Source organism: Helicoverpa armigera, chromosome 8 (genome assembly GCF_030705265.1).
Source record: "Helicoverpa armigera isolate CAAS_96S chromosome 8, ASM3070526v1, whole genome shotgun sequence".
NCBI classification, from domain to species: domain Eukaryota; kingdom Metazoa; phylum Arthropoda; class Insecta; order Lepidoptera; family Noctuidae; genus Helicoverpa; species Helicoverpa armigera.
Window position 1 is genome coordinate 1,418,314 of NC_087127.1, and position 24,182 is coordinate 1,442,495.

The 24,182-nt window shown below is 37.1% G+C and overlaps 1 protein-coding gene across 6 annotated transcripts; it reads left to right on the forward strand.

Moving 5' to 3' along the window:
* The first annotated feature begins 2,914 nt into the window (after positions 1-2,914).
* On the forward strand, positions 2,915-23,985 carry LOC110382753 (CCR4-NOT transcription complex subunit 3). Of its 6 annotated transcripts, none has more exons than XM_021343439.3 (16): positions 2,915-3,290; positions 3,685-3,917; positions 7,598-7,753; positions 8,069-8,248; positions 8,787-9,003; positions 9,499-9,596; positions 10,083-10,124; positions 10,530-10,630; positions 13,368-13,453; positions 18,739-18,821; positions 19,209-19,324; positions 20,115-20,235; positions 20,841-20,927; positions 21,418-21,543; positions 21,834-22,043; positions 22,333-23,985. In XM_021343439.3, the coding sequence occupies exons 1-16, from the start codon at positions 3,266-3,268 to the stop codon at positions 22,429-22,431; spliced, it is 1,980 nt and encodes a 659-aa protein (XP_021199114.1). In that variant the 5' UTR covers positions 2,915-3,265; the 3' UTR covers positions 22,432-23,985. The 6 variants fall into 6 exon arrangements, with proteins under 6 accessions (XP_021199114.1, XP_021199122.1, XP_049693926.1 ...); XM_021343447.3 differs by having other exon boundaries at positions 21,427-21,543; XM_049837969.2 differs by having other exon boundaries at positions 18,742-18,821.
* The last annotated feature ends 197 nt before the right edge of the window (positions 23,986-24,182 follow it).

Here is a 24,182-nt window from a genome sequence, read left to right on the forward strand (position 1 = left end):
AGAGTTATTGACGTTAAGAAGGTCATAGCAGCTCGGTGAATGGCTCACTGTGCTTAACGGGTTTGATTCCGGCTGTGAACAAATATTGTTTTAGTCCAGACTGTTAGAGCAAAAATTTGGTAAGAAGGATCTCCAAACACAGGAACTCAAATACTTACCTAAGATGTTTGATAGTGGTCACGTCTCTTCTGACCCTAAATCGTATAAAAAATATTCGACATAGGTAAACAAAACAATTCATTGTTGATAGACTAGCAGAGAGAGACTGTCAGAATAAAACCCACTCCTTGTACATACATCTAGGTCTAGCCTTAGTCTACCTGGGTCTACCTCTACCTTAACTGTCAACTTGGCAACATCAGTCCAAAGTCCAAACCATTAAAATGTCCTTCAGGCAACAAGACCCCAACACGTACCGAAGACCACATACCTTTCTTCATTAAATTAATTCTCCCCTTGCAATCGAACTATTTATCCAACCTCCGTACACAAGGCCGTTTCACCCTCTAATGATCGAACCTTGACCATGAGGGGTACCGGCCGAAATGACCACAACATCACCAGACCTTGGATTAGAGTATGTAAATATACTGAAGGGCACTACTACAACGTAGTGGCTGGAATTGTGTATACCTTCTGTCGTGTATTGTGGCTGGTTGCCAGATTATTGTGAAGAGAAACAGTTTGCTATGTTCCTTGGTACGCTAGCTCATGCAATTTTACCAAAGCATAATAAAGATATGTAGGTAAGTATATTTTGTGTGGTGGTATTTTTTATGTTGAAAAATATTGATACTTATCGTCTAAAAGCGCTTTCAACCAGTGGTTTCACGCGCTATACAATCCGCTATTCCTATCGTCAAAAAAAGAATACTCGCGGTTAAAGTAAGTAGTGTGAGGGCGCTGTTAATGTCATCCAAATACATTAATAAGTTTCTGCCGTCAGACCGTAATTATAATAAATCTATGCTAATGGATTAGCCATTAGGTACAAACCGTAGGCGGTTCCTGCATTACCGGAAAATACATAAAAGTCTTCCAAGAAAGGTCATAAAATTAAGTAAAACGTCGCCAACTCGGGAACAGAGAAATAACAAATATAAGTACAAATGGCTACTTTGTAAGCTCTAGTCATCTATTATAGTTATCTTTGATTGGGTTGGTTTGAAACTTCAAAAAATTCTAACCAATTTTTTTCAATGGTGACTGAATGAATGAGACCGAAAACTGTGTAGCTTTATGCAGCTGTTGATAAATATAGCAATCTCAAATCGGCGCCTAATAACGATTAGAAAATGTGTGATGTAGCTTAAAACGCCTACATTATTACTCATTACATACATTTATCATCCTACATCATTTTTATACTAATAATTTTCCACAAACGTAAAGAACAAAGATACTTAGGGTATCTAAATATTAGTCCAAATCCAAACTAAGAAAATTGCGTCCACAAATATTTGTTAGCGGAACATGGACAAATTAGATGATGATATATTTACATGGTAACTATTGCAAATTGCTGAGTAGATCATACCCGGCCTCGAACCCACAAATTTGGTATTGCGTGGGATGCAAGACAATTACAGTCTAGCGTTATTACTTTACCTAACCAATTTCTAGTATGAGTTATTTTTGACGCAAGTATGTACCTATATACCTACTATTTTTTCATTGCCATTTTTCTACGAGACTGAAGAAATATATAAGGACCTATAAAATAAATACGGTAGCATGTATTTTCTGAATACATAAGTATAAGGACGCCCGCCTGCGACTGAGACTCTCAGTCTGAGAGGAGGAGAAAGCAGCCATCCTTTAAAGTTTAATTCTAACCATAGAGTGCCATACATTACATATTGCTGGTATACGTAAATATTGCTGGTATAGGTACATATATATTGCTGGTAGTTAATGACCAAACAGTTCAATAAAAACACTTTCAAAGCTCAAACAGTAAATAAATCCATTGTACCTAGCTATTTTTTCTGTCACTGATGTCGTTAAATTTTCAGATTGTAAATCGGTCAGAGAGAACAAACGAATACAAAGCCCGCGTAGTTTACGATGTCTAGTGTCATTAAAAAGGCTATCACAGCTGTAATATAACGATTAATGGCCCATCAACTTGTTGTTTAAAAGCCAGTTCTCACAAAGTTAATGTTAGGGCGCTTCTGTAGATAAGCACTTGTAAAGTCTGGCACCTGATAGGTGCCCATTAGTTTTGCTTACTTACGAGTTTGAGTCAGAGTTATTTGGTAGGCGCTATGCGCTATGTATGATGCATATTCTAGTCACGAAATTAACTTGAAAGTATGAAGTAAGGTTGAAATTCTACATAATTTTAATTATGAGGACTGTGAAATAGTAAAAATCAGCTAAAGGCTATTGTACACTTTTTTATGACGTTTTAAAGAATATGCGGGAATTGCGGTACTGAATCATTGAAGAAAAGTACCGGCAATTCTAATCAATTACAATGTATTCGTGAATAAGTACTCGTAGTACATAATATTACGAATGAAACATAGATGAAACCATGCACCAATGAACATAATGACATGCTTCCAAGGTTGGGGTTGTTATTAACCCCAAAGATTACGGTAAAATTGACCCCTGCCACGCGGTATATTTATCGTTATTGAAACCAGTGCCATCTAGTGGAGAATAGCACCTCATTTTAAATGCTGCCACCTGGTGAGCTAACATTAAATCTGACCATAGACACAGGAGTTATTGTTTTCATTTACATGCCTTCATGTAACAATTTTATTTCTGATTATATGAATTGCACAGGCTTATGTATTTTAATTTGAGACACTGAAACAACTAATTTTATAAAAAAATTTGAAATCTTTTCTAGAGAACAATAACAATGTCCTATTATTTTCATTACCTACTATTTTGTCTATGCTTTGCTCTATTATTTTGCGCCTGCGCTCTTGATGGTCTACGCGACATACCTAAAATCATTTTGTGGAAAATTTGAAGTTTGTTGTTATTTGTGACAACTTATAATTCATAATTATTTATGAAAGCTTCGTGCTAATTACCATTCCAGGCGCGGGGAAAGATTTCACTAAGGTGGTTAGCCTGGATGCGTTCCGACACTATACTTCGAGCGGTGTACGGTAGCCATCTTGGAATCGAACAAAGCTTCAGATGTGTAGTTTGTCTGTTTATCAATAATTTTTGTGCATTTTCTTGTAAATAGTTTGTATGTTTAGGATATGTACGGAACGTTCGTCCATATGTGTAAATAGCTATGGCTGCGACAAGGAAATTACAAGGTAATTTGTTATGTTATCAGGTTAGAGATTGATTGACCCCAACCGATGTAGGTACGTGTTCTAGAGCATTATTGTCAATTGATGAGACCTCTGGCGTACTAGAGCCAGGGATAGCGGCCAGAATATGTGAAACGTGTGTTATTTACATCGTACAGAACTCAACGCGTACAAGTGGTCGGTAAAACTTGACAAACTGCCGACAAACTGCTGCGTTCCTTACGATACAAGCACTACTGACACGACTATTGTTATGAAGTATCAGTATTGACAGCCTGGCAATGATTGTAAGGCCTACCCTCAATATTATTGACAAAAACGCGAAGTTCGGAACAGTTTTTAAGTGATACGTGAGTGAAACAGGTTCTTTGCATTAACACAATCATGTGGTTTGCAGGTGAAATAGACAGGTGTTTAAAAAAGGTTACGGAGGGCGTGGAGACGTTCGATGACATCTGGCAGAAGGTACACAATGCGACGAACAGTAACCAAAAGGAGAAGTATGAGGCAGACCTCAAGAAGGAGATCAAGAAGCTTCAGAGGCTACGGGATCAGATCAAGTCGTGGATCGCCTCCGGGGAGATTAAGGATAAGAGTACACTTTTAGAATATAGGAAACTAATAGAAACAGTGAGTTGATACTTTATTATTATTTACTATAACCTAGTTGAGATAGTTGACCAAACATACGGTACAGTTTACCCACCAACTTATATTTGAACACTAATTTGAGCCAACTGCAGTTGTCTTTCTGTTATCAATAGTGTATGTATTGACATTCAAATCAATGTCAATTAGTTGTACACAAGTCTGTTGGTACTTATACCAAATATTATATTTGGTCTTACATCATAACTTAAAGTAACAAAACTTTACATGAACTTTCTTATTAGGTTACTATAAGTGCATCAGAATCCATGTGCTATTTTTTGTTATGTACCCTCTCTCGACTATCTTATGAACCTTGCATGATAATTTTTATTTATTTATACCCTACCTTCAAATTAATGACACAAATGTTGTTTTGTTGTTTGAAATAAACTTATTAATTGGGTTACATCAAAACAGATAAGAAAAGGAACAAAATAGTTCAAAATAAGGAATACTTTAATCTATGTTTTACCATCGCACCTATAGTGGCTATAAACAATAGTGTTCCAAATTCATAAGAAAATCCTTTTAATTGAAGACTCCAAAAAGTCTGCCTGGCAGCTTCTATATTATTAGTTTACAAAGTTCTAGACAGATATACAAGTTAATTCTATAGTCTATGTTCATATACTTTATGCTGGGTGGATGAAGTTTAAATACAACTTAAATTACAGATATAATACTTGAATAGTCTCAGTTCAGTAGACGTTACAACTATTCAAGTTCACTAACTTGTACTCTACATTGTCTCTACATTCACCATAAGATTAGCAATTGTCGAAGTCAGACAAACAATGAGACGGAAGAACCGTTGCATGGGTACGGCACAATATTTCTTAGAAAACCATCCATGAATATGTGAATTAAGACCTGTGGTCATTATTTTCAGCCAAAGCCTTTGCTAAAATGATATTCCATAAGACCTATTAGTACTTTCGAAGTGTGGCCCTTATTCTAACCTAAAAATATTGGCAAATGATTCCGGAACACTATCTAAAACAAACAAATTCATACAATATCCTTCTATTCTAAAAATAGAGTAGCCAGATGGTTAATTAACTTTATAAAAGCCTTGAAAATGGAATTTTAGGAAAATTCACAATCATCATTTGCCTTTATCCCTTTCCCAAAATGTGTTGTGGTCGGCTTCCAGTCTTGACTGTATGCAGCTGTGTATCAGTGCTTTACATAGAGCGTCTTCGCCTGTCAGACCTCAAAACACTTCACAATTTACATATTGAAACTCTTTGGTACACCTTCCAAATATCCTGTTAATCTTCGTGGTTGCACTGGCTTCCCCAGAGAGTAAAGAACGCCCTACTCTTATTCTTATCTTCCATTAAGTACTTTTTTACTGGTTGAACTCATTTTATGTCAAATATTAATCATATATTAACGATTCTTGTTTCACTGGAAAATTCTTTGTATTCCATTATTTCAATAGGAATATTAAAGTCTCGAATCAATGAAAACATTTTAATTAAAAGTTTATTGAACAAACTCAACTTGAATGAGCTTTTTTCAACAATGCCAATTGATTCAGTAAGGCTAGGTTTTTGTTTTCATTCTTTGACATTCTCATTTATTTAAATGACCATGTAAGTTTTATAAGTAACTCTTTGTAAACCCTTGGCTAAGTTATAGTTCAAAAGAATCCCTTAAAACATACAAATAAACTGATTTTAGGCTTCCAGATATTGGAAAAAACATATCCCTTTAATGTAATTCAATATGCTTAATTCAAGAGTAAAAAAACATATCAGATAATAATTACAGACACACCCCCAAGTTTCATAACAATACGAGCATAGTGATCTATCTTACAATCAGTTACACAATCCCTTATCACTTAGATAAACTTACATTTCGTTATTCATACGCGCTAAGGTACAAGTCACGCTTTCAGTGTACGTCCTCAGAGGTTCCAAGTTATTCAAACTCATTTATTATTACGTTTTATAACTGTGTTTGTTGTACCCGGGAACTTGTGTAGCATTCAACCTCATTTTTAGCGTGTAAAGTAGAACCTAGATTACTTATTCAACTTATTAGTACTTGTGAGTACAACCTCATTATCAGCGCCATTTAAGAAGTACCTTTCACGGCCTTATCAATAAAAGAAAAGGTACGCCGTTCGGAAACTTGGTTTTCCTCATTTTTCTTTGTAAACAGAAACCTTTGCGATACAATAGGAGTTTTTGCTTCTTGTAAAGCTTTCCCGGAGGCTGAAATAATGCGGCATCATGATGCCATGATGCCAATCGATACGATATCTTGTAAACAATCTAGAATGCATTAGATACATGGCTGACATAGATAAAACTGATTTAAATTCACAGTCAACATTCGGACTAATGTAACAACGCTGTAAAACTGTTTACGTGTTCTCTCATGTCCCCAATGTATTATTTAGGTTGAAACCTTTTGAATGTCATCATAAAATCATAATTGATTGAATAATTTTATTTCTGCAACGAGTTTGTTGTCGTCAAAAATACGTTCAAGGAAAAAAAATAAGTTCATTTTTGAAAGCACTTACCTACTATGTTTGATCTTTATTAAATAACAAACAAAATAAAAACCAAAGATGCCAAAGGTAACATGTAGAATATGATAATAATTACGTCGAAAACAACAAGTCTATTAATATACCTAAATGTTATGATTCTAAAGGTTAAAGTTTCAACTAAACCATTTCCCGCCATTTTATTTCACACGTTGAATTCAGACTACTTTTTTATTGCGACGAAGGTTTATTCGTGTTCTCAGTGTATTGTTTTCTGATTGTGTTTTTTTCGTTTTGATTTCTTGTGTGCAAGCATGGAAATAGTCGCAATTCTCCCACTCGATGTGTTAAGTTTTTCTTCTTCTGCTTATGTCCTGAAGCGGAACATTGACTGCATTGAATTGTTGTAGTTTATTGAAGTAGAGGTAAAGCGTTGCGAATGATCTTAGTGGGAGTGTTCGCGGTTCGCGCGAAAACACTTGAGCCATGTTGCGCAGGTCGGCGTGCGCTCGCGAGCCTCGCGACCGCGCCAGCTAGGGAACTTTCCGCAATACTTGGTAAGAGAGCCTTGTCCAGGCTGGAGAATGTTAGGGCAATATGCACAGGGTGTCCACTTTCGGAGCTAGGTGAAACAATTGGCCAGGGATTTGAAGACCATCAAAATTTTTCGACATCAAACTTTCGTGAGAACATTTGAAAAATATTATATTCTCATTTTAGCAGTGGATACCCTGTTATCCGTATCTCGCTTGCCGCACATTGACCATCCTCCACAGTCATAATTAACTAGCCTTCATTATTGAAGCCTTTGGAAGATATGCTAAATGTTTCAATGTTGACATGTCTGTTAAAACTGGCCGTGGTGAGTGGGCCTTGTGTAGTTAGCCTCTTATTGCGAAACACATTTTTAGAAATCAATTAAGCTTAGTTCAGAAGGATTATTTATTAACACAAAACAATAACAGATTTTAATAACACAACTTAAACCTTGACTAACATTACATCTATCGATTTCAGGAGAATATTTCTTAATTTATTTCCGTAAAACAATACCACAATATAACATTACACACCTTTTTTTTGTCAACTGAATCACGTAGGGGTTCCATATTCTATGAATTGGTAATTTAAACATGTTTCTCTCTATTTCCAGCAAATGGAAAGGTTTAAAGTAGTGGAACGGGAGACGAAGACGAAGGCGTATTCCAAGGAGGGCCTGGGGGCGGCGCAGAAGCTCGACCCTGCGCAGAAGGAGCGCGAGGAGATGTCCTCGTGGCTCGTCTCCTCCATCGACGCACTTAATTTACAAGTAAGTCATCTGAAGTTACGTTATAAAGCTGAAGAGAGCTGGGCAAGTGCTGGGCCTGGTAAAACCTGTACTAGGAAAAAATTGAATCAGAACATTTTACTTCTGTAAAATACGGACAAATACTGCAAATTGTTGTTCTCACAATCACTAAGTATGCTCTGCAAATAAGTGAAAGTCAGCTGAACAAGCTCACTGGTTTATTTGTGGCCAAAAAAGAGAACATTCGCGAACTTCAACTTGATAAAAACCACCCATTTACGTACAAAAAACCTTTGCTTTCACAATTAAATTAACCCTTATTTTCTCAAATTGCAGGTTGATCAATTTGAGTCTGAAATAGAGTCACTGCTAGTGGGTAAGAAGAAACGACTGGACAAAGAGAAACAGGACCGCATGGAGGATCTTAAACTCAAGCTGGAGAAGCACAGGTTCCACATAAAGAAGTTAGAGACACTCCTACGGATGCTGGATAACATGTCCGTTGAAGTTGAACAGGTAAATATTAATATACTTTCCATCATTTATTTATTTACCAAACATATGACTATTATTACAGGTCTAACCTATTGCATTAGTGTTGCTACTTATTTTCAAAATTTAAGTATACCTTAAACATTGCAAAACTTTAATACTTATAACAAAGAAAACTAATGAGTTGAGTTTCTTAACAGAATAAATATCATTTACAATTCGCGCATTTACAAGCTTTGCAATACTGAAGTTTCCATTTGATGCCTCACGCATGCGCAATGTTTTGTTTTTAAGAAGCCTACATTTTATTGTGATTTTTAAGTTACTGCCAAATAGTATTCAGTAGATTAAAGTGAAAGATTAAGAAACACCCAAATTAATGCAGCAGTGGGATGCACCATTTCAGCTCAGAGCTCTATACTTGTGCTAGAATATCCAAATATATTTTTATTTACCTATAAGTATTTACTGAAAAAGTGATTATGCCCAAGGTTGCCAGAATTGTCTTCTTTTTATTTACTTGTGTTCAAAATTATTGGAATAAAATCTCAAGTCTAAGCAGTGTTCGCTGGTCCCACAGATAAAGAGGATAAAGGAGGACGTGGAGTACTACATCGACTCGTCACAAGACCCCGGCTTTGAGGAGAACGAGTACATCTACGACGACATCCGGGGGCTGGACGACATCGAGCTCAGCGGCGTCGGCCTGCCCTCCTCAGCCACCACCGACAGTAACAACAGCAACGACTCCGCAGGATCTCCTACTAGCATGCTCTCAGGTAGAACATTTAACTATATTTAACTAATATCCCTGAAAAGGGGAATTAATGTCAAGGACTCTGGTCCTATGGTCGATTTAATGCTTTCGGTAAAAGATAGCGTATTTATCGAAGAAAGATTTGGAATTTGTTTATTTGTGATGACTATAAATAAAAAATTATAATATGTTGTATCTCAACCCGAAAAGTAGTTCTCACAATACGTGGATGAAACTGTGAATAAAGAATCCACAAGATCAGATAACTCCCAAAGTTTAAAAAAACGAGCTTATTAATACGTACCAAGATCGAGGTTAGATAGCCCATTTATTCAGAATCCGAGTGCGCGAAATAACGCCCTGCGGATGTGGAAGAAACCGCTGACAGGTCTTATGGTTAATATACTGACCTACATTATCTTCGATCTCATGAGAAGGTCCAGAAAATCGGTGGTCCAATGCACATAATAAATATTATACAGTTTATCGTTCAAAGCTTTTGTATATCTATTTCCAGGTACAAGTCCAGTAACATCACCAACGTTAGAGGTACACAATCACTCCACAGACTCCATAGACGTGGAAAAAAAGAAAAAAGAAGAGATCATAACCAAAGTGAGTAGTCACGCACACATGCATAGCTCATACCATTACACATATAATATTTATTATCCATTATCTTGTCTAAAAAGTACTGCTTCGTGGAGTTTTGATGTGGATTTTCCAAATTTATTATTACGTATGATTAGTTTTGGGTTCTTGTGATCGAATGTTTTTTTAACTCGTCGAAGTTCTGAAAGTTTAATACGTTTAACTAAATTGTTATTCGTGTTAACTTTGATATCGCTTCCTATACGCCAAAATAAGGCGCAAAATTTTACTCTAAACGTAGTCCAAAAAAATGGTTTAATGTCCAAAATATATAGCCAAGTGTTGATTTGAAAAATAACTAAATGTTGTAGACATGTCTAGAACAACACGGGCGTTAAATGCATAATTTCCAAAAGCCGCATGCTTACATAATTTTGTTATATAAAACTATAACAAATGTGATTTCCGCCCTTGTAACGAGGGTGAGCTCATACGCCCTTTTTGTTCTAGGTGTGCGATCTGTCTTTTTCACCGACGATTCATACAAACTTGGTAAGTTTGACTTTTATTATTTAAACACCTATTATTCTCCTAAATCTAAATATTTGAGTCTTAAGACTCATTTCCAAGCCCCCAAAAATTAAAACAAAGAGTGAATTTTCTTCGATTTTTTTCTTCATAAAAAAATCATGAATTTTTGACTCAATTTCTCCTGAACAACTGCAATAAGTTTAACAACGAATTTTCATCTTTTTTTTTAAGAAAGTGATGAATATTTAACTTTATCCCTTTTGAAAAATTGTCATCAATTTCTTTTTTTCACGTTAATAAAATGATTTTTTAACTTTTACCCCTTCTAAAGTTGTTGAAATCCCATTCAATTACATTTCCTTTCTAAAGGAACCCAAAACCAATCGTTCCTGTCGTGTAAATGATATTGTGTTGATATATTTGCAGCCGGTAAAACCTCTGCCGCTGCGCGCGGTGAACGCGGGCGTCAGTAACAGCACGTGTAACGTTAGTTCCTTGCTCAATAACTCCGCAGCATCCACCAATAGGTCAGTCCGGTGACACAACTCTTACTTACCAACCTTTTATTTTTATTGCCCACCGTTTTTTTCTTCTTTTTTTTGGAGAGAGGATTATTTCAATGAGATTGCTGTGGGTATTGGGATATTTTAGTCCCTTTTATTGACTGATTTATACGATTATATGTAGAAAAATATATAGACAGCGTACCTATAAGAGCATTTTTTTAAATAATTTTAAAAAATCGCTCAGTCCATGGAAAATACCGCTTATTATTTTTGATAGATAATGATTAAGTAAACTAATCATTTATTTATAGTATTAAAGTAGAAAATCTAGAGATTTGCTGTAGAATGCTGTGCGTTTAGTAATACCAGGCCTCTGTCACTCGACGTACTTGCGCGCGATAAATGCCTACCGCACGCTGAGTTACCGGTAGCCCCACGCGGCTCAGGGCTTTCGACGGCTTTTTATGTTTATTATTTCTATTTGTGAACATGACGACCTCTGGCCAGTTATGTGCTGTGCTTGGTTGCAGATCAAGTAAAAGAAAAAATATAAAGCTTTCGTTTTTCCGTTTACCTAGAGATGTAGACAGGTCAATTATTGATTATTTTTTATTTGGTTTTAAAAATTATCTAATAAACTGAAGAACTATTTTGATTTATGTAGGTGTATATGTGACTATTTTAGGAAAATGCAAAGTTTTCCTATTATATATGTATAGGCATTTAGATATATTTTATACCTATGTACCTATGAATATACATAGGTTTCTATTTTTTTAAGTAAAAATACTTATCTTCTTTGTCATTTTAAAAATAAGCGACTTACTTTAGATACTTATACTTAGTTATACATGCAATGATTACCGAGTTTTGTAGCTAGAAACATTTCGAGTATAAGTAGGTAGGTATAGTTTTCGTCCAACTAAATGGTGGCTTGGAACATTGCATATATCGCTGAGCAGAAACCTAATTTTGGGTAAGTAGGTATGTATCAGCGGTCAGCGGTGTTGTGCCAGGGGTAATAGGTAAGTATAGAATACTTGCGTGTTCTGTGCTCGAAAAGTAGTTGGGCACCTCCATTGATATTCGGGAAGACAGTTACAAATAAGCGTAACTTTGTTCCCTATTTAATTGTAAGAGGCAACCCTACGCTCGCTGTCGGCACGGTCGCGGTCACTGAACTGTGCGCTATCGCATTGAAATTACAATCGAGCGCTGGAGTTTTTAAGGTTCATTTTCTAACGCAGCTATGAATTTGTAGGTAGTTTGGGAACTTGTAGGTGCTTATAACAGTAGGTATGTACTTTTTTGTATGGAGTGATTTATCTGTTACGTAGTAACTATTATATAATCTGTGGTAATACTTAAATACATATTTTAAAAGCCAATTGTAGAAATTCCAGTAATAATAATTACCACATATTATTTTTGCAATACTATGCGTTTAAATACGGGGCTTATACAATTGTACAATATTTCATTGAAATAATCCTCAGAACACTTAAATATGAAGTAGATTTGAAATTCACTTTAAATATGAGAATACAAAAACAAGCTAGCTGCAAAGGTTTTTTGTTCTCATCTCATTGCGCGCATGATCAAGCTCATTTTAGAATAATTATTGTCTTATATTAATTTAGACAATTTGTATAATGGAATTGGGTATTAAATAAGCTTTTAAAGTTACAATGATTTGGTGGAAACTTTGTATGTATTTCTTCACTAAACACAGTACATGATAGATCACGTTATTGCATACACTAAAATATTTTTATATTAAGTTTTAAAACTTTGTCCTCAAGTACAAAATTGCCGCTTAAAATTGTAACCTTAAAAGCTTAGCAATGGCCGTTAGCGACATCTCTTCAAATCTCAATGAAATGTCTAGCAGACGTATCCGAGACGTAAACTGCATTTAATATTGATCTCTAAGATGCAAGTATTAAGTGTCACATTTCATTGGAAAACCTTCGATGTGCATACTCATAATAATTTATACATGCTGTTATTGATTTTATGTGATTCTATTTATAAATGATAGTGTTAGTTACTCGCGGTATCAGGACGCACGTTTTACTTGCTGATAAGAATTTTCTTTAGTTAAATATCTTTTGTTATAGTCGGTAAAATAAGGTGTTTGTATGTGTTTGTAAATAAACGGATTTGTTTCGCGTCAACAAGTGTCTTGTATTCAAGGTTAAGTTAGCAAGATAGTTTGTTAGCGTCAACTTAGTACTTTTTCTAATCTTGTGTTTTGCTTAGTAAGTATTAAACGTTGCGTCGTTTTCTTAAAAGTTTAAGTTTACATTTGTGGAGTGTGCAACAAGTGGTATCTTTCAGTCAAGATAGTTCGGTATTAGATGTATAGTAGTGGAGTATGCAACTCGTGGTTTCATGGAAAAGTGATTAGGGTTACGGTACGTCCGTCCTATGTAAGCGATTTTGATGCGAACGCGAAGTGAAAACAACAAACAGTGGATTTCTTTTAGAGCCGATTTTTCATCTAAAGAATTTGTTTGGTTTTTTGACAGCTTTTGCATATAAAATATGTCATGTCAAACAGCCATATTTATTCTTGAGATAGAAGTTAACTGATGATTGAAAAATCAGATCTTAGTATCCTATGTGTACATATATTTGCTTCGGATTTCTTCGCATTGCGTTCGCGTTGATTCGGTCACGTAGGATGCACCCTTAGCTTTGAGATATGGAGATGTAGTAGTCTAACAGCTGTGTGACTGGTGTTGTGTATGCGCAGCGTGGGCGTGGCGGGCGGCGCCGCCAGCCCGCCGCACGCGCGGCCTAGCGTGCCGCCGCCGCAGCACACCAACAACAACAATACCGGTGAGTTACTTGTTAACTATATGTATTACTTGTGTGTATCAACTTACCCTGTGTGTCTAATGACCCCTTACTCATATAAAACCCTATCCGTCGTACCAGAAAAACTTTTAAACGTCTGTTGAACACTAGTCTAAAAAAAGTGTAGCTGCAAAACGGACCTTATTTCAACGTCGTAATCTGTAAAATTTTTGACGAGTTTTCAACAGACCTTTAAAAGTTTTTGTGGTGCGACAGTATGTTTTTAATGACCCCCTACTCATATATAACCTTATATCTGTAATGACCCTCCACTCTATAACTATACTACACTCTATAATATAAAAACCCTGTCTCTAATGACACCTTACTCAAATTATATTTAATTAAAAATTGTGGTGTGAATGTCTGTAGTGTTAAGCTGACTTTAAACAAGGCAATAAACAGAATGACGCTACCTTTTGCCATGATTAAACTTGTTGAAAGAAAGTTTTGCAGTGTTCATAATATAGTATATGACGTATGCTATACAATGTACCTTTAGATATTTCAAAACAGTTTGTCTTCGCCTTTAAATATTAAAATGCAAAAAACGTATCATAAATTCTTCATAAAACTCAATCTAACAAATTGCGCTACAAAACCTTTTCACAATTACCTCAGAAACAAAACATACTCAACATACTGAGTGCACTCATACTACTCGATAACTAGTGGGTTGACACTCAACAGCTGTTAGACACGTGTGTACCTAGCACTAACACTTTATGACACGTGCTAATACTTGTAACATAGTAAACACTTGTGAGACACAGTTGTTAGGTATAGTTTATATTGTTTCATGTAAATTTTGTCAGCTGTAAAAGTCGATCATAAATAAATATTAATACTTAACTTTTCAATGTCATGGAGATTGTAATCTATAAGTTATAGGTGCTAAATATTCTATTCAGTTTGAATGCTTGTAGGTCATCTTTGTTATGAATTTCAGTCCTTTTGTCAAGCTTTGCGATAAAATTACTGAGATCAGGGGTATTTTACATAGTATAAAATATCTTTGCATTTTACCGGGAAATGTATGTGAATTGATTTGTGCGTAAACAACGTACCAAGAACTTTCACTTGTTTATTTAAGGAATTGGCAGAATATTGTAATAACATGCATGTTCGCTGAAATAAGGAAGCGCCCTGACACGTTTGACTAACTAAACAATAAAGCTTGCCAAATGTAGCTCGTGTACCGAACTACAGAAGTGCTCATTACTGTCATCTCTATATCAAATATACGATTTAAAACTTCACCAACGAACTAATTGACATGTCGTAATTTAAAATTATCGTCACATTTTTCCCACACTTAATTAAATAATAATGATTTGCTTCTAACCGCAATTTGTGGTCGCACCAACAATTGAAAGCCAACAAGCCACATTACGACTTCCTCTAGGCACGATAACAACACAAATAAACACTAGTTAGGCATAATTAAAACTCACGTTATCATTACAACTGCGCGCGATAACGTACGCTTCCATTGTTTACAAAATAAACAAAACGTTTATCGACACCAATGAATGGAACACGGCCACCGACAAACTCATTACGAAAACGATTAATCGTACATTGGCATTCCGCCAATATTCGTAAAATTTGCTCAAAACTGGCCGTAAGCCAGAGCGATGACATGGCGAGCGTCGGCTCAGTCACTAGGCTGTATCGGACGAGACCTGTGCCTAACTTTAGAATTAATTAAGAAAACATAATAACAATGGTTTCCCGCGCGAATGTACGATAAATATGGACGATGGTAAACATATTATTGTTCAGTGTGTTGTGTGTGCATGTATTCTTGCAATGTTTCGGACTTGAAGTCATCCTGGTATGTAGAAAACTGCGTAGTTTGATGTTTGTGTGGTTTCCGTGAACTTGGATGGCGTGTTATATAATTTTCTTGTTATGGTGCGTTGCTGGGGTATGGGAAGCGCCTATTGTTCGGTTCACCATGGCTGTTACAAGGTGAGCCAGGCCTTGTCAAGGCCATGTCATACAAAGCTGTCTCAACAGCTACAAATTGTTTAGAATTAGCGTTACAGTTTGTCCGGAAGTCTTTGTCCGTGGAGTTTTTATTTTGACAGCTGTAATGCCTGTAATGTCAACTTACTACGCTTCGAGATTGTAATCTTGACATTGCAGAGCAATATTTGTGTTTGTCATTTGTATGTTTTCTGTATTTAACCAGTAACACGTGTAATTAGTTAGCAAGGTTTTGTAAATGTGGAGTGGAAATTGAAAGAGTTTCAATAATAATAGTTTTCTCTCCTCTCCCTTGGCACGTTGACTATCATACATTTTTGGCCCACTGCACTGCTTTGTTTTCATCAGCTGTGATTATTTATTATGATTTGAAAGTATTATTCATGTATGCTTTTCGAAGTTTGTGTTTTGTGTAACAATAGCCATTTTCACTTTGTGTGTACTTTTGATTCTCTCTCTAGTTTGAACACATTTATGATTTAATTTTTTTCATTTAAACTTTAATTGGACTACGGGGAGCCTCATTTCATGCTAAGCAACAAAATATAAAATTACTTAGTACATACAAATCATTTTACAGCTATATCACGCCAATCATATTATTATTTGACATCTTTATTCCATAATTATGAGAAGCCATTATGATTATTTATTACCGTTTTTAATACAAGCACGTCCGGTCGTCCATCATGTACGATGCTCATGCATTTTATGGCGACACCATTAAATAATGTTACTTTCAATATATTTACGCGTGTATCGCAATATTGTCGTGTATTTTCGAAAGAGGTCGTCGACATCGATGAGTCATGGTACACGACATTTTCAATATCATAAGAACAGAAAATATAAGTCTTTTGAATCTGGGACAGGGGCTACCGAAATACTGTTTCTTTGTGTTGTAAAATATTTGAAAACAATGTATTTTCTAGGAAGCATAACAGGAAAATAGAGTGCTTTACATAATATTATGTAGGAACTATATTGTGTACTCCATTCAAACTTCAATGGGTTTAAAAATTCATCCTTTTTAACGATTCGTCACAGTAAGATATGACTGTTTTTTCCTGAAATTAATACCTATATATATATGAAATTAATGCCTTTTATGTATGTCAGTGAGATATAGTTGACCACTGATCTATACTAATATTATAAAGCTGAAGAGTTTGTTTGTTTGTTTGAACGCGCTAATCTCAGGAACTACTAGTCCGATTTGAAGATTTCTTTCAGTGTTAGATAGCCCATTTATCGAGGAAGGCTATAGGCTACTTTTTATCCCGGTACGGGAAGTAGTTCCCACGGGATGCGGGTGAAACCGCTGGCAGAAGCTAGTTACTTCATAAAACTTTAGGTTAAAATACTAATTATTTTCTACAGTCCAATAAAAAAAAGCTTTCTCGATTGAAGACTGTTCTAGTGTTTAAGTAAAATCTATAATTTTGTCGCTGAAGCAAGTATCGATCCTCTAGCTAGCTGTTAATTATGAAAGACCAGTATTTATTCAGCAAAGGTCAAATAAATGAGGTGGGAAACCGACCAGTATGTGGTGAAAACTTAGTTGCTTTTTATGTCTTGGTGAACAAACAAGTCAGATACGTGGATTTTTTTGTGTTTTGTTCCAACATATTCGCCCTAAAGAAAGGTATTGGTTTCAGTAAATCAGTTTTTATGCTTGGTCATTTGTTTAGCACGCTTCTTATAAGCACAGATTACTAAATATGTACTGCCTAAGAATAAGGCTTGATGGAGCGCCTCTGCCATCAAATGCAAGCGTTTGCTTACCCCCAAAATGCATCCAATTAATATGAAAAAGTCTTGTTTTGCATGATTGATTACTATTCTGGTTAAACTCAGTACAAAAAATAATATTAACAACGACAAATACATTTTCATTAATTTGGTGATGATTCATGGTAGGCGTAAAATTTATTTACCTCTTCTTTTAACGTAATATTTCATACGTTTACCTATCTAAAAGGTAAAATGATATCCGAGTAATGACCCCGAGTGACCCCGAAATTACTCCCAGCACTGCTCATAAAATTGAGTCACGCAAACCACAAACGTTAAACATTCCAACCGCTAATATTTGTTTGCAAACATACAATTTACTCTACCGCATTCTCTTTTACCTAATACCTCGGCCCACTGGCTCATTTGCCTCCCGCGGGAACTACTTCCCAAACCCAGATGTAGATGACTCGCTAACGTGGATGATTCCTTTTGGAACACATTGAAACCGCGTGAACACCTAGTTCTCAATATAACTTTAGGCGGTATTATATAACATATACGTCCGTTGATTTCTGATTACAGATTGAATTTTGACATAAGCTCCATATTTGTTGTCTTTGATCGCAAAACTGCGGATAAGATAGTTTATAGAAATCAGCAGTTAGACACACAAATGCAAAATCTCTTACGTACAATTCACGTGAAATATCCTTGTAGTTACACTACGGTGGTACATATCTATAGTGCCCTAGCTACACGTAAGACGTAGTACGTGAGCGAGCTAGTAACGACCACGTGTCAGTGTTTGTAAACACTGTGGCGTGATCGATAAGCGAACACGTTTCATGTTCTAGGTTGACGTTAAGTGCTGTGATAAGGTTTTGTACGTGGTGTCGTGGTTTGTAGTGGGTGGTATTGAGGTGTGGGTTAATATTTGTTGGCGTTTTTTACATTGTTGAAGATTTTTTTTTGAGGTAGTACCTAGTGCTACAACACTGGGGGCTATTAAAATGGGAGGAAAACAACTGTCTTGCCTCCCCACTCAGAGACATTTAATGGTTACTTAAGCCATTCCTTAGTGAAGGATTTGTATGACATTCCGTCACTAAGGAGTGACTTAAGTAATCATTAAATGTCTCTGAGTGGGGAGGTTAGCGCCTGTAACAAGCTGATAATATTATCAAAGTAAAAATATGTCTTCGCAAACTAATAGTTAAGTTTGCTCAAAAAAAAATTTTGTCATGAAAATTGTAAATTGATCAAATAAAATATGTCCGTTGAGTACACCACGATTTGAGTAATCTCAGATACCTACCACTGACATTTACAACCCACCTTACTCAAATTTTCGCTGAGAAAATCAAATACAATAAGGTCGAAGTTCGACATACACTGTAAAGGATGTAGTCTCAATTGTTTTGACAGTTTCAAACGATTTTTCTACAAAGTGCGTCATATATGTGGTTCATACTACATATTAAGAACCAATAACATATATGACGTTGTTTCGTGTTGTTGAACGTAGTGTGTGTTTACAGAAGTAGTGGAGAATGGTCCGGTGTCGACAACACCCGCGCACACGGCCACGCATCTACCGCCTGCGCCCGCGCAACCACCGCCAGTGAGTGTCACGATATTACACATATTGAAATACACATTATTTTATTTAAATATAAAGTGTGAGCTATATATAAACATTAAATTAAAGTACAAATTGTTCGCAATTTTAATATAGCTGGCTAGTTTTTGCATATAAAATAGAATTAATATAAAATATAAAACAGATATATTATAAAATTTAGCTGTATTTTATTATTTTCCACGATATATAAGTTGCATGTTAATAATTATGGACAGCTTCTTGTCTTTCTGTTAAATAATACAGATACCTACATTATTTTCAAAATTACGAATTAATTATAATACAAGCTATTTTTTCATTTATAAAAGTGATAGAGAACCCTAATATCTAATAGTGTATTGTAACAGTATATTGGTACATTTGCAGACGTCAAAGAGTTCGTCGGTGCCGCTGCTGGGGCCGGGCGCGGAGCCGGCGTCGCCGCTCACCGTCAACGGGCCCAGCCAGCCGCAGCACCACACGCCACAGCACCAACCTAATAAGTTAGTACTCCTTGTATTTACCTACTAACTTCCACCCGCTGTTTCACCCACGTTCCGAGGGAAGATATTCCCGTAATCGTATAGGGAACCCAAATAATTTGGGACAGGGCAGGAAGAATAAGTATAGGGATAAATGTCGTATATATGTGTTCATTTGTATCTTGATATAAAAATATTATAATTTAGTACATCTATAAAAATATTAGTTAAAAATATATGATTGCTTCGCTGCGCAGAGACAAATTCAGAATTTAAAAGTACAGTGATTGTAACATAAAACTAACATACTGATTATTTTGTATACATTATATTATGCTTGCAAAGCAATAAAGTATAACATTACTAAAACAATATATGGGAGCGCAACAAAAGTATCCTATTACATAAATTCGCAATGAACTCGATAGCTATGTAATGTAGGTCAAGAGTAGTGTAACAAGGTCATTGGATCAACCTTACTACAAGTTCACTAGGTTACAATACTAGGTTACGTTCTAGTGTTTATATAGGTCACTGGCATCTTATGAGTTTAGGAAGTTTTTTCGATTTCCAAAAAGATTTTGAACTTGAGTTTGGTCTGTAAAATTGAAAACTCAAAGCATTACAAGTGTGAAAATTATTATTCGTCGGAGCTTGTATGATTGATGATGATGATGTATATCGATGATGAGTTAGTCTGCTACTCTTATTAGGGTGTCGTAAATTTTTTTTTGCTTTTTTCCCTTTTTTCTTTTTAAGAAACAAGTTACTTTTGATTTGTTGGCTATAACATATTGTTTAATATTTGCAGTGGTCGAGTAAGCGAGTCGTCGAGTACGGCGGGCGCGGCGCCGGGCAGCGGCACGGCGTCGCTCAAGAGCATGGCGCAGCAGGCCGTGCAGCGAGCCGGCCTCGACCAGCACCATCCACAGGTATACCTTAGATTTACCCTTCAGGCAGCCACAATATTTGAGCATTCAATCATCGAAAATCATCCTATCAAAGTTCGGAAATATGTTTGGCTGCTACACTAGTGCGCGGACACTGGCGGCAGCCACATACATTTGTATACACCCGCTCTTCCGTGCAATCAGGCTCGTTGTGTTGGCTGCTGCAGCTAGGAAATCGTAGCTGCCTAGTGCGCGGGCTCCCATACAATATCATTAGGTACTGACTGCCTAGTGCGCGTGGGCTTTAACTGCTTCGTAGTCTTTTTTTGTTGATGGGAAATCATCAAACGACCCCTCCCGTTGTGAGTGCAGCATGAGGGACTGTCAGACTAAAACCTACCATGTTCCTTCTTAAACTCTTTATGTACCTGCCTTCAGTAACTCTTTTGTACACTCCCACAGCCCCGGTAGGCTTTGTCCTCATAGGCGTTGTGGGTCCAACGGTCCTGTGCTTGATCTCTCCCCGGTCGTGTTGGATTGCCCTGTCTGCGCTAATGATATAAACTAATGTCTGTCATATCTCCTTATATGAGTCCAGCCGTTGTATTGTCCACATAGTTAACCAATATTTCGTTTGTCGATTCCAGAGCGTCCGTCGCGGCGCGATGCTGGCGGCGGCGCACATCCCGCCGCTGCTGGGCGTGGCGCCGCTCGGCCCGCTGCCGCTCAACTCGGTAAGACCATGCGGGACCTAGCCCTAAAGCTTTACTTCACTATCATTTTCTTTAATTAATCATCACTATTGACGACTATGCATCTTGGTATAAGTAGCTACCTAAAGGTCACACTTAAATAACTGCAGTTAGTCATTCGAATTCTCGCACAGATCTTGTCGATAAAAATGCCAATACTGACTTCATAATATAATCAAAACTACTGTACTGCCGTGAGGTGTCAAATGGCTAACTTCAGAATTCGTTAGGTGCAATTCAATACCCAGTTAACATCTAATTTCAGTTAAGAAACTACCTACTTCTTGTTTAGAAAAAACATAAAAAATTAGTGATACTTTTTGGTTAAACAAAATATGTCTTATCTTCAACCAAAAGTCAACACCAAGAAATCAAAATCCTGCAAAAAGCATACTCATCATCATTAGATTCGAGGCGCCACATTAACCTGTACCTTAGCCTTATCAAATTAATGATACTGATATATTTGCAGGAACATCAGCTACAATTCCAAATGTTGGAGTCTTCGTTCTACCACATGCCCCACCCGTCCGACTCGGAGCGAATGAGGGTGTACCTCCCCAGAAATATATGCCAGACGCCCTTATATTATAACCAGGTACGCGATGGGAAATTGGCCTTTGTAACTATGGAATATAATGGTGGAGGTAGTAGAAATAATATTAACAAAAACTCTCTCTGTACTGATCTAGCTTTTTGACGTTTTTTTGAGAATCTGTGATGTCTACATGAAATAAAACATCTTGTCCTATGACAAACACTTTTATATAGTTTTATACAAAAATCTTTTTTTTACTGCTATTCGTGATATTTACGTATGTACCTAATAATTTATTTTGGCCTGATGTAAAATGCCAGAATATAAGTTAACATTGCCTATGTTCGCAGGTGCTGCTACCGCACTCAGACTCAGTGGAGTTCTTCCAGCGTCTGTCGACGGAGACGCTATTCTTCGTGTTCTACTACATGGAGGGCACGAAGGCGCAGTACCTCGCCGCCAAGGCGCTCAAGAAGCAGAGCTGGCGCTTCCACACCAAGTACATGATGTGGTTCCAGAGGCACGAGGAGCCCAAGGTCATTAATGAGGAGTATGAACAGGTAATGCCATCACGCACCTTATGTACTTGAAGAATATTATGTTTTTGGCTGATGTATGTTGGGATGGCAGTGAATTAAACATTTTGCCAAAGAATTGTAGAACCAATTTTTGTATGACTACTACATAAATTCCAGTATTTTAATGTATGATGTCGTAGGATGTCTTGTAAACTACCAAGCGGCTACTGTGCTCTCTTTGGTAGCAATATGCTCTGCCATGCCATTCCAATGTTCGTAGGCCATTAGTGCTAGCAGCATAACTAGTAACATGTGTTGTGAATGGTTCCAGGGCACATATATCTACTTTGACTACGAGAAGTGGGGCCAGCGCAAGAAGGAGGGCTTCACGTTCGAGTATAAGTACTTAGAGGACCGTGACTTGAACTGAGCGTGACAGTGTTGTGTGCCGCGCCGCCGCCTCCATTCCTGCCGCAGTGCTGCGACCGCCGCTGTGCTGTGCCGAGCTGTGCCGTGCCGGGCCGAGCTGTGCCGAGCTGTGCCGACGGCTCTCGCGGGCGAGGGCCGCCCGACGCCCCACTCTAACTTAAAACATAGTGTATTCGAACATATTCTGGCAGTTTTGTAAAATGGAATTATTTGTGGGACGAGTCAGTCAGTATTTGAAGCCGAAGTGTTTGTAAACTGTACACAAGAACGAACAAGCGAAAGATAACGTGAAGATTAGTTTCAGCCATACAAGGTTGTTAGTAGCGAAACATGTGATATTGTTATAGGCGCCCGGGCCGGCCTCGACACTCCGACACTTGACACTCGACACCGCGACACTCGCTGTCTGCGCGACACGTGCAGGCGCCGCGGAACACGATACTCACGCTGTGGTGTCGCGCAGACAGCGCCGCGTCGCACTTCACTGACAACTTCATACAAATCTCCATTGATTGGCAAACGCACATTCTAATTGTATTACTTTATGGAGTACTGTGGACGCGAGGCTTTAATATTTTATTTATCAGACGTATGTCCGGCTTAACCGCCAAGTCAAACGAAGGTCGATTCGAGGACGTCCCGGGTCATTTGTTTTTTAACTTGTGTATAGACATTGGAATAGTTTGAAATTATTTTAAGTGCTAGCTCTCGCGCACCCCGCCCTTTGTATTTGTGATCTTAATTTTTGTAGACTGACTAGTTTTCTTATAATTGTGATCAATACTGACTCGTGTCAGCGTTCCTGCGAGGGCGAGGTGCGGCTCAGCTAGATACCTAAATATAACTACAATAAGGACCTCCAGTGTGATTTCATTAGTTTGCTAAGTAATACACTTTTTCACCTCCAAATTATGTATATTTTAGTTAGTGCATTTAAATTTGAACAAAAGTTAAATTATGTAAGAGCATGCATGTCACACTGCCAATGTATTATATTATTGGATAGATATTATGGTATATATTATAAATTGTACTTATTTATTGTTTGTGATAAATTAATTGTGATGCACCGGCACCGCTTTGTATCGAGGTGAAAGAGTATATTATCGAAGGTAATGTGAACACGAACGCAACAGAGCTACTGCCAGATGAGTGAGATGTACCAACACGTCTTGTTTCCATTGTTCGTCTGACCATAGTGTAATTTTGTATTGAAATTGAATGATAATGTAACGTAGCACACGCGTCGCGCAGCTCAATTAGATTCGCGTCGCCGGCGTGTTGGTGCCGCGTGGCGCACGAGTGCGCACGTGTGCGGCACGCGTGGCGACGTGTGGCGCTCGTGTGGCACACGTGTCGGCGACTCGTAGTGAAGCGGTAGGTAAGCGGTAACTGCGCGCGATCTCGTTTATTACGTGCGTAATGTTGATAGTTTTCACTTTTGTAAAAAGTCTATCGTGAGAGCAGATGAGATGTGGTAAATAATTTAAAAAATTATCTGTACAGTTCTATTTGTATAGAAATAATAAATAACGATTAAAAAAATTTAAAACAACGTTGTGATTTCTTCCTAAACGCTTAGTTTTAAGTGCGTCGGTTTTTACAAGTGCGCGCCGAGTTTAAGGGCGCCACGCGATTTACGCATTTCTTTTTTTTTAATTTATTTTTTTATAGAAAGAAATGACTGTTTACTTTTAGAATAAACTGTAAGAAAGCATTGAAAAAATTTGTTTCGTTTGAGGATTCGCTCTG

Excerpts from the sequence above, each read along its gene's own strand:
- LOC110382753 (XM_021343439.3), top strand. The coding sequence starts at position 3,266 with ATGGCTGCGACAAGGAAATTACAAG. Across the intron at positions 7,754-8,068 it reads TCGACGCACTTAATTTACAA|GTTGATCAATTTGAGTCTGA; the intron begins GTAAGTCATCTG and ends CTCAAATTGCAG. Across the intron at positions 18,822-19,208 it reads CGCCCGCGCAACCACCGCCA|ACGTCAAAGAGTTCGTCGGT; the intron begins GTGAGTGTCACG and ends GTACATTTGCAG.